The sequence below is a fragment of the Bombus terrestris genome, chromosome 5, assembly GCF_910591885.1.
Source record: "Bombus terrestris chromosome 5, iyBomTerr1.2, whole genome shotgun sequence".
Lineage (NCBI taxonomy): Eukaryota > Metazoa > Arthropoda > Insecta > Hymenoptera > Apidae > Bombus > Bombus terrestris.
Genome location: NC_063273.1, coordinates 8,623,159 through 8,633,778, shown reverse-complemented (window position 1 = coordinate 8,633,778; position 10,620 = coordinate 8,623,159). Strand labels below are relative to the sequence as shown.

General features: G+C 31.7%; 3 protein-coding genes and 1 long non-coding RNA gene across 6 annotated transcripts; 3 read left to right on the top strand and 1 right to left on the bottom strand.

The window, feature by feature from the left end:
- Positions 1–89: 89 nt before the first annotated feature.
- LOC100646902 (zinc finger protein-like 1) lies at positions 90–1,950 on the top strand. The gene is made up of 3 exons (XM_003395396.4): positions 90–533; positions 698–1,003; positions 1,087–1,950. The coding sequence occupies exons 1-3, from the start codon at positions 432–434 to the stop codon at positions 1,645–1,647; spliced, it is 969 nt and encodes a 322-aa protein (XP_003395444.1). The 5' UTR covers positions 90–431; the 3' UTR covers positions 1,648–1,950.
- Positions 1,951–2,997: 1,047 nt separating this feature from the next.
- Positions 2,998–8,167, top strand: LOC100645241 (estradiol 17-beta-dehydrogenase 2). 2 transcript variants are annotated; one of them, XM_003395307.4, is made up of 5 exons: positions 2,998–3,259; positions 4,391–4,672; positions 5,386–5,691; positions 6,971–7,202; positions 7,837–8,167. In XM_003395307.4, the coding sequence occupies exons 1-5, from the start codon at positions 3,127–3,129 to the stop codon at positions 8,024–8,026; spliced, it is 1,143 nt and encodes a 380-aa protein (XP_003395355.1). In that variant the 5' UTR covers positions 2,998–3,126; the 3' UTR covers positions 8,027–8,167. The 2 variants fall into 2 exon arrangements, with proteins under 2 accessions (XP_003395355.1, XP_012163872.1); XM_012308482.3 differs by having other exon boundaries at positions 5,386–5,700.
- On the bottom strand, positions 5,083–5,497 carry LOC125385114. Its single transcript, XR_007224083.1, has 2 exons — positions 5,361–5,497; positions 5,083–5,248 (listed from the first exon to the last, which is right to left on the bottom strand). It is a non-coding gene; the product is annotated as an uncharacterized LOC125385114 (long non-coding RNA).
- Positions 8,168–8,745: 578 nt separating the features above from the next.
- On the top strand, positions 8,746–10,239 carry LOC100647216 (NPC intracellular cholesterol transporter 2-like). Of its 2 annotated transcripts, none has more exons than XM_003395399.4 (3): positions 8,746–8,895; positions 9,314–9,478; positions 9,871–10,239. In XM_003395399.4, exons 1-3 carry the CDS (start codon positions 8,877–8,879, stop codon positions 10,134–10,136), a joined length of 450 nt encoding a protein of 149 aa, XP_003395447.1. In that variant the 5' UTR covers positions 8,746–8,876; the 3' UTR covers positions 10,137–10,239. The 2 variants fall into 2 exon arrangements, with proteins under 2 accessions (XP_003395447.1, XP_048261802.1); XM_048405845.1 differs by having other exon boundaries at positions 8,770–8,895; positions 9,293–9,478.
- Positions 10,240–10,620: the final 381 nt, after the last annotated feature.

Genomic DNA, 10,620 nt, shown 5'->3' with positions numbered 1-10,620 from the left:
TAATTATTATATGTGATTTGTTCTATTGGAAATGAGATATGTTAATTATATGATTGAAACAATATGTTATGTTCATTAAAGAAAGATTCTTTCAGTGTGAAAAAAATATCAGTTTTAATATTATTTTATAAACGAATAGTTTTCTTGTATATAAATCGGAGAACGTGTAAAATAACTTATGGATGTTTATCCGTTACCGGTGAATCGAAGAATCTTATTGGTCCATTCTTCTGTACCATTTGTGAAAAATGTCAGACGACGTGGCTGATGAAAGATGGAACCCGTACCACATAATGTAGCTTAAAATTTTGTAAGATCACGAAATGTCATATAAAATTATTCGTTTATAAAAGTGTTTTTAAGCAACTAGTTTTTTATTGTATTGTTGATAATTTATTTAATGTTATAAACGTATTACTTTTGTCGTAACTATGGGGCTATGCAAGTGTCCGAAAAGAAGAGTTACAAATCTGTTTTGTTTTGAACACCGTGTCAATGTTTGTGAACATTGCATGGTTACGAACCATCCAAAGGTATTGTATTCTATTTTTCATAAAACAATTTGTAAAGAATGTACTTTGACGAAATCATGAACAAATAAATTTCACTAACTGACTTTTCCAGTCAAAGTAATTCTCGTCCTTTTTTTCATCTATATTAAGATTACTTAACTGATAAATATTTATATTTTTTTCAGTGTATTGTTCAATCGTATATTTTGTGGCTACATGACCATGATTACAATCCAGTATGTACATTATGCTCAGTAAATTTAAGTGAAGGAGATTGTGTTCGGCTAACATGTTATCACATGTATCATTGGGCATGTTTGGACAAATATGCCAGGGAATTACCAGAAACTACAGCACCAGCAGGATACACATGTCCAACTTGCAAGGAACGCATATTTCCTGACTCAAAATTGGTTTCTCCTGTGGCAGATGTGTTGAGAGAAAAGTTAGCAGGAGTAAATTGGGCAAGAGCTGGTTTAGGTTTACCTTTGGTATGTATTATATTTAAATGTACATAATAAAGTACATAACATACATATAGAGAACATCTATATATTGAAATTATCTTTTATAGCTCAGTGAAGACAGAGAGCAAAAACCAGAACAGGAGCATCCTTCATTGAGAATTGAGACCACTTCGTATCAGAACCACACACTAACAACTTCATCACCATCAACTGCTACATCACGTTCTGTTAGCAATGTTAACTCAGTTCATACTAACATAAATAATGTGCATTTAAATAATCAAAAGGTTGGGCCACCTTATTCAATTGTAAATATCGATTCATCCATGGGATTGTCACAGTCAACATCAAGAAAAGTTTGCGAAGCATATGACGATCCAAAAGAAATATCATTTGATCATGATGAAAATAAATACAGAAGAAAGCCTGCCATTGAATGGTTCTTAAGGTGGTGGAAGTTGATAGTTAGCCCACCAACGCGACGTAGAAATACACCCAGTCCGCAATACAGGAGATATACGGTGCTAGGAATCATGGTAATATTAGCTTTCATTGGAATGTTAATTTTATTCTCGTGGCTTGGACGAATAGCTACAGACGGCGATCCAAGTTACGATCTTCGCGCAGATCCGAACATTTTAGTTGCTGATAAACCCGCTGGTATTTAATATACTCCACATTTCAAAATGATGTTTGAAGAAAATTGTAGGAGTACCACGTAAACGAAGACGTATAATACATATGAGAATAATAAATGAAGCTTGTAAGATAATGTAATAATTTTGGATTATAGTCGAACGAATATGTATTCACTGTCTTATGATTTCATTCTAAAGAAATAACTAGCATAAGATATAGTATACTGCTAACCAATATTTGTTAATTTTTATGTAAAGTATGCCTTAATATTAAGCTGTATATTTCACTCTGTAAAGACTTATAAATTTACAAGAAATTTTGTGTAATGATTATACGAAAGAGTTTTTTATACTATCATATGCAAAATTAAACGAAAGAAAGAAAAGAACGTTGCCAATATCATTTCCGCTAATAATAGGAACGAACTATGTGCAGACAAGATTTTGTAACTGTCATAGGAGTGACATTAATTAGAAACGCGCTACTTTGTTGTTTATGTTGTTATGTTTATTTTAAAACGGTATTATAGTTTATTTAAAACGTCGATTTTGTAGTATTGTTTCCAACATTTTTTCGATCGAAAGACCGGGAATGTGTATACGTTAAAAAGCAAATCTTTTAAGTTGTGCTTAGTAACACTAACAATATAGGACTGTGGTAGTAGCATTTAGAAACTTCATCGTATTCCATTTATTCATACATTGTGTACATGTTTACAATTCAAATCAGAGTCTGGCAACCGAACCGAGAGAAATATTCGTTCATGAAATATTAACACCTCTTAACAGATCAAACTCTGGCATATCGAATCAATTTTATACTAAAAGAAACTAGTTTATAGAAAAAGAAAAGAAAACCTTTACTTTTGTAATAAATAGAAATATTATATCATGCTTATATGATCGTTAAATTTTACTTTGTTTTTGAGTTATACACATTTTGTGTATTACATGGCGTATTACCGTTGGAATTTTGAGAGGACTCATCGTGAAGCATTATGAAAGAGTGGGGATATTTAGGTTTCTTTCTTTCTGCACGCGTCTCATAGCAGCCATTTGTAATCAAGACGAGAATATCACCGCTTCGTCTCCTTGTGTGTTTTTATTCATCCTTCTGATTCTTACTGCTTATACGTAGTGATCTAAGTGATTCTATGGTGATTTCCATATTGTGAATTCATATATTAATTACTAGAGACATTAATTAAAGAGACATTAATTACAAGTACATTCTTATTAATAAACAGTTATACTGTCATAATTCATAAAATCAGAACCTTGATCCTAGTATTATATGTATAAATATTTCACGTATATCATATCAAAATTTTATCTGCTTCTTTTTACTGTGTGAAGTGTATTATATCCGTAGTCTTTCTTTTTTCTCTATCTTTTTACAAGAATTTTATACATACAAATAAAGTATAGAAAGACATAGAATTAACTTATCCGAACAGTGCCACCTGAGAGGTGAAATATCTGTAAATTTGATACCGTATTAATTTTAAAATGGGATTATTTGGATATATCAAGAGGTACTCTGGGATATTCCTAGCAGATGTAGCGACTTCGATAGGCCTTTATTATTTATGGAACAAGGGACATAAGTACTTGGTTCCAACGGTGTCCTTGTGTGGTATCGGTAAGAACATAATATTTATTATAATTAATTAGCTTTTATTGATAGTACACAAATTTTTTATACGAAGCAGATAAACAAAACAAAAAAAACCAAATGAATTTTAAATCATGATAAGATATATTAGTATAATGAATATCGTATCGAATATATCTTTGAATTGTGAATTAAACGCATCCATTTAAATATATCAGAGAGGAAGTCCTCTCTGACTATACATACATAAACGCACATTTTATCTTCCTTCCTATTGATTGGTAGGCTGGGTCTATCAAAATGCGACATCAGCGGGAAGATCAATGATTCAATATAACTACGATACTTTGTTATCTAATTGTTTCATTAGTTTAGTCTGGTTAAATATATTCAAATAGCAAATTAAAAATTATTGTAAAATTTTAATAAAAAAATGTAACACTATCTCTATCAAATTATAAATTCACGCGCTCCGTGCCGCGTGGGGCGCATACTTCCGTTTCAGCCATTTGGAATTTTAGGGTAGAGTAAATCTTCAACTATGTGTTTGTTAAAAGAGTTCCTTAACCGTTTGAATGTCAGGAGTCTCTAAAAAAATAGAGTCGAAAAGTCCCAAACAGTGCGGTAGCGCTTGTCTTAATCGATTGCGAAGAGAAAAAAGCGGCGCAATAGCGCTCGTCATATTTTTTATTTTTATGGAATATATCTATATTACTATATATGCGTACTATTAGTTTATAAATATTTCAAATTTTGTTCAATAAAAATTATTGAGAAGATAACAATGAAATACAAAATACCGTCAGTACCGTTATGTTCAAATGTACTGGGACTTTTCGACACAAAATTTGAACAGCGCGATTGCGCTGCTTGGGATTCAAACGATTAAAAATTAAATTTAGTGCTTTGATGTCTAATACATCTTAAACAACACATCCTTTTCTTTATAGTTATGTTGTTTGCACTATTTAAATATATGCAAAAAATTGTGAGGTATAAGTAAATCTATCAGAAGCAAAACTATTAATCGTAATAACGTAGAGCGTGTACGCCCCACGCAGCCTGAACGGAAAGTAACCAAAAATCGGTCCAACACGGAACGTGTTAATAACATACGTTATTAAGATGTGGAAAAGGATTTTTCGAATAATCTTTCAGGTGTTTCTTACCTATATTGTCATCTAAAATCTCGAGACGAACTGACCTCGAAAGATGTGGTTGTCATAACTGGCTGCGGTTCAGGATTAGGATACAGTCTGGCTCTACATTGCCGACAACTGGGGGCAACTGTAATAGCGGGTGTATTGCAAATGGAATCTCCCGCGGTTCAAAAACTAGAGGATGAAGGGGTAATTGTTTTCCCTTTAGATCTCATGGAACCGAATAGCACTACAGGTTTCACGGATTCCGTTCGTCGTACTATAGCGGAAAAGAAATTAGGTAAATTACTTAGCACGATCAAGTCTATGATTACAATGAATGTGCATACTAACATGGTCCAACAGATGATACATCTAATCACTGAGATGTATACACTCATAAAAATCTATACAGGGTACTATAAAATACGTGTGAAATATTTGTAGGGTCAATTCTAGACATGAAAATGCTAGAAATGTATGTACTTGTACTAATGAATCATCAGACGAGCCATTCTCTCTATCTCACTCACACTGCATATTTCTCGCTCTGATATGAATATATGAGTCTCTCAGTACAACTTATCAATTTCTTATTTTCATTACATACCAAAATATAAGATTGGTATCCAATTTTTAAAGAACAGTTTACTCACTGCTATGAGCTTATTTATTATAAGGAGATAATATAAATACTAGAAAATTGCAAGGTAAGCTAAAATATAGAACTTTTAATATCATTACTTTCCTTTTCTGCTTTCTGCTTTTGAGCGGCTCATATAACAGCTGAAATACTAACCATATCTTGTGTCACTTGTTTCGTTTCACGGATCTCAGGTAACCATTGTCACTAATATGGGTAATTTATAACCATAGTCTAAGAAAGATATAATCATACAAATTGTTAATAGAGCATTCGAATGAATTTGGGTAAATTTTGGAAGAATGTTAACTGGTTTAAAAGAAAAAAACAAATGAAACGAGTATACCTATATAATAGAATATCGATTCCAGTGTTACGATGTGTAATCAATAACGCAGCCGTGATGGTCTTCGGCGAATTCGAATGGCAAACGTATGGGCAGCTTAAGAATCAGTTGGAAGTTAACTTTCTCGGTGCTCTGGTAGTCACACAAGAATTGATGCCGATTATCCGCGCCCATTATAGTCGGATTATTGTAGTCTCGAGCCACTGTAAGACGCAGCCAATTCCAGGAGCTTCAGTTTATAGTGGAACCAAGGCTGCTATTAGCGCCTGGGCCATTGCCCTTAGGGTGGAGTTGAAGAAGTATGGCATCAGAGTTGTTTGCGTCGTTCCTGGTAACCAAGGCATAGCATTTTAAAATTTAAATACAAGATTCTTTTATAAAAAGAGAGCAATTTTATGCAGAAAATATTTTGCTATACTTACTACTTGTGTACAATAAATTATTTGGGAATTTAATGTAATAAGAAAATTATTTGTAAATCTACTTAAGGGGAAGCGTTCTTTTGTTGAACGTTGAAAAATTTAACGATTTTCATGAATTTTTTTCGAACCGATGGTACGTCTAATATTAAAATCTTTTTTGTAGTTTATTTAATTATTTTTTCGTCGTACGTAATTATTTTTATACAGTTTTAATTAATTGTTTTTTGGTTTCATCTCGTCCGTAATAATTGTATCTCGCTGATGTAGATGATTAGAGCACTCAGAGTGAACTAAATTAAAAAATTCAAGTTATATCAGTGTGTTTATCGTTATGGTCCTTAACAAAGTAAATAATTTATGTTGGAAATTAGCAAAATAGCGAATGCTTAAATCACGAATTCCGAAATTTAATTCTCTTTTCGGTAATTATTAAATGAAAAAGGTATGATAAACTTTACATAAAAATATAATTTTGGTAACAACGAGAGCTAATGAGTCGTGGAATAACGGGTAAAAATCTCAAAAATTGGTCAACTGGTCTGACATTTTTACCGATTATTTCACAACTTACCAGCTCTTGTCGGTACCAAAATTACACTTTTATGTTGAGTTTATCATACCTTTATTTAACGATCAACGAAAAAAGAATAAAATTTCGGAGATTGCAATTTAGGCATTTGCCATTTTCTCAACATTCAACGCAAATTATTTACTTTGGTATAAACGATAACGATAAAGCATATTGTTTAGGATCCCTTTTGAGTTTTCCATCTTAGTCCATCCTGAAAGCTTCAATCACTTATATGTGCGAGATATGATTTTTAAACACACCGTTTATTGCAGGCGAGATAAAATCACAAAACAATTAATTAAAACGCTATGAAAAATCGTTACGTATAATTAAAAAGTAACTAAATAAGCTACAAGAAAGTATTGTAGATGTATTATAAAAGACAAAACATATATATATATGGAAAGAATTAGACGCACCATCACTTTGAAATCATGAGAATTGTTATATTTTATAATGTTCATAGAAGAATGCCCCTTTAATGATAAATTTTTAACTTCCAAAAAATTTTGTATTGCACAAGAAATTTGAAAAAAAATGCTATTTAACGCATCATATTTAGAAATTGTATATATATGAAATTATTTATATAATCGCTTAACTTACACGTGGTATAGGTTCCTTCATTCGAGAGAGCAATATATTTACTCGACAAGCTGATCACTTTGAGGCGATGAAGTGGGTAATGCTCAAAGAGACACAAAACTTTTATGGTGACTACTTATATAGATATATGAAATATTTCACGTCCCTGGTGAAAAATACAACTGTGCAAACGATACGGGACGGTCGTATCTATGAAATCTTCGAAGGCGCTATTCTGGATAGATATCCATCGGCAACCTACAAGTATGTCTAGCAATAAAAATGAAATTTTAATTATGTTGAAGCAATTAAGAAATCAATTAGAAAACTTTCTTTTTATCGAACATATAAAAAAAGAAAATACAAGGAAATTTTAAAAATCTAGTGTAATTAAAAAGTAAGAAAATAATATGGTAAATTAAAAAATGATCTTTTGATCGTACTGAAATATTCAAATTTTGAAACGATTAAAACAATTAATTGGGAAATATGTATATATATTTTCTTTTATCGAAAGAGAAGAATTAATTTTAAGAATCTAATGTAGTACGTTGAAAATTATTATACTTAAGAGTGATGAGTATAGCGCACGTACGATTTTAACTAAATGAACGAAATAGTAGACGCGAGTGAAGATTTTTATCGACTGAAGTGTTAAAATTCAATCGAATACAATGTTGCTAAGAGAACGATTGCCATTATCTCGTCGGTTGATTAGTGATAAATATCTTAAAAAGTATTTCTCACTATATAGTACTTGAGATAACATCTGTATTAGAACAGCTGAACTCCGATATAATGGAAGAAATGAATCATATATCGATCTTAAATTTTTCTAAGTTTTATCACATAGCTAAGGGTTGCTAATATTACAATATTTATTTATATGTTTATTTAGGAATGAATCATGGCGTTATGCGATTTACCATACCTTGTTTACAATCACACCAACCTTTTTGCGTGATCGACTGGTCGAGAGGTTCGTACATGCCCCTGCATGGACGAAAGAGGATGCTAAAAAGTCAGTGTCATTCGCCCAGAATGCGATGGATGGATTGTATGATAGGTACAGCGAACGTGCTGTTTAAGAGATCAAGTTGGGAATAAAAATGAAGTCCAGAGGAAATCTTGATCTCAATGTTAAAAACAAATGAAGAAAATGAAATTGTAATATGTTTTTTCGTATAAAAGCAAAAATAAAATATAAAATATTGCTATTGTTAAATTAATTTTTGTTGTTATTTATTATATGTTTAGTGTGGCAAAAGTTAGTATATACTTTCCGTTTCTTTCGTATCTTCTATACTCTTTTTTTTATATGTCTTGTGTATCTACCTTTGGCATACTATTAAAGTTTAAATATTAGGTTGTTCCAAAAGTTTCTTTTGTCTTATAAGGAAATGCTAGATGCACAAGATTTTTTACTTTATATTATATTTTCAGTTGTTGGATGAATTAAAAGCAGATTCTTAATTTGTAATTAAATTCGTCTTTGCAACGTTAAGTGACTCCGTGACGATTGAAATATCGGCACATGTAACTAATCATATCTGGAGAATTTTCTCGATAACATAATTAGTTATAACACAAAACGTCAATATGAAATGTTCGTAAAGTAGGCAAATATTTCTCGACACCTGCAATGAAATGATTAATCGTGATTATCAGTTTAGGTGCAAAATATGATTTTTTTCAATTGAATGAACACAAATGTTGATTCAATACTTTCCAAACGATCTTATCGATAAAAAGAACAACAAACATAATTTTCTGGTCGGCAGGTGTCCATTTGAAGTGTTTTTAAAAGTCTACAATGATAATCGTTTCTGATGCCTGACTCTCGATTAGATAGTAACTACCAATAAATACCTATCCAAGATCCTGTGATTTTCAGTTACTTCGAACAGTGAAACGAGCAGCACATACCAAAAAGCAGAAATGGCAATTCTCACCTATGGTACGTATATCGTTATTGATACCATTCACAGACTCTGAACACTAAGATCTCGAACTTTCATCTACTTCTACTAACTTATTATTCACTCTTGTGCATACTGTACATTTTATAAATATAACATGGCAACTTATATCTATTTCTATTTACCTATTATATGCTCTTGTACAAATTGAACATTTGTTCGTTTTGCAAATTTTATAAGCTTGGAAAATCGATGGAATTTTCTTAAAAAATAATATCCTTTTTTATGAATATCTTGTTATGTGCTAATTGTTACTTGCTGATATACCAATACTTTAATAATATATTAATAAAATATGCCATTATTCAAACACACAGGTACACGAACAAGAATTTCCTACTAAAGTAACATTATAATTTAATTGAATATCGAAAGTATGGTCACTTTTTGTCGCAGTATACGTCTTCGCGGTGCTCTTCATTGCTGATTCGATGCAATCATCATACGTGCCCTGTAATGCCGGTCCATCCCCCGTAAGCGTGGAGATCTTGGGATGTTCCTCTTTGCCCTGCAATTTGGTGAGAGGAACGAACGTTCAGGCTGACGTTGTTTTCCATGCTGGTAAGTAGAGCAACAAATTATAACTGAAGAATAGATAAAAAAAAACATTAAAATAATATTAAGATACAACGTATATATCAAATTTGAAACAAAATAGTGATCAACTTCACCGAGATTACTTGTATCGTTTCTGAATGGTAGAGTAGAGGAAGACTGATCCTGTATCTTAATATTAAAATTCAGGAGTTTCCAGAAAATAGAGCTGAACAAGTTAGTTTCTAAATGGCTCAAGTTTTCTATTTAAATTGAAAGATGTGAATTATTTGTTTCCATTATCTTGCCAGGAAACTATAGAAAGGAACTATTGTACTATAGAAGAATTTTGACGATGTGTTTGTGATACCAAAAATAAATTGCTTATTTTCTATTCTAATTCTAATAATTTATTATAGTCGAGAATGCAAAATCCCTGAAGCCAGTAGTAGATGTTCAACTTGGAGGTGGCCATGTCCCATATCCATTACCGGAACAAAATGCCTGCAAGGGTCTTGTAAATGGACAGTGTCCATTGCAGAAAGGACAATCAGCTACCTACCGCTTGAAAATGCCCGTTGAAAAGAGTTACCCAAGAATCTCTTTGACTATCCAACTGTCTTTGGTTGATGAACAAAACAAACCCCAAGTTTGCTTCAAGATCCCAGCGAAGGTTGTCGACTGAACTATTTGACGGACTACGATTGAAATCATTCTTTGATTCGATGATATACTTATGTTTCTCTTAAATTGTTATATTAAATGTTAAATATATTGTAAGAATCAAATATCTATTTTTAATTCACCTTACTGAACGCGCTGTGCATGTTTTGTCTCGATCAATCCTTGAACAACGTTGATCAATTTGCAGTTTTTATTGATCTTTTTGATCATGTAGAAATATCCGTAAATATTCGTTAGATTATAACGTTAGATTCAGCTAGAATCAAACATACGATAAACAGTTATTATACACGATATAGTACCATCCCAGAATAATTTATTTATAATTCTCAATGAGAATTGATTGTAAAATTCTTCCAAATAAGAAAAAAAAGAAAGATTATAACATTAGAGGAGTCTGCCAAAGAAGATTTACTTTCAAGAAGGATGACGATCAGATGTCGTAATTATAAGATAAAGGAATTTTAACTTTCAATTTGAAAGAT

Bases quoted from the DNA above. Each gene is read 5' to 3' on its own strand.
- LOC100647216 (XM_048405845.1), top strand. The intron at 9,479-9,870 runs GTAAGTAGAGCA...AATTTATTATAG, and splicing joins TGACGTTGTTTTCCATGCTG to TCGAGAATGCAAAATCCCTG.
- LOC100646902 (XM_003395396.4), top strand. From the start codon at position 432: ATGGGGCTATGCAAGTGTCCGAAAAGAAGAGTTACAAATCTGTTTTGT. The intron at 534-697 runs GTATTGTATTCT...TATTTTTTTCAG, and splicing joins TGGTTACGAACCATCCAAAG to TGTATTGTTCAATCGTATAT. The intron at 1,004-1,086 runs GTATGTATTATA...TATCTTTTATAG, and splicing joins CTGGTTTAGGTTTACCTTTG to CTCAGTGAAGACAGAGAGCA.
- LOC100645241 (XM_012308482.3), top strand. From the start codon at position 3,127: ATGGGATTATTTGGATATATCAAGAGGTACTCTGGGATATTCCTAGCA. The intron at 5,701-6,970 runs GCATAGCATTTT...CACGTGGTATAG, and splicing joins CGTCGTTCCTGGTAACCAAG to GTTCCTTCATTCGAGAGAGC. The intron at 7,203-7,836 runs GTATGTCTAGCA...ATGTTTATTTAG, and splicing joins TATCCATCGGCAACCTACAA to GAATGAATCATGGCGTTATG.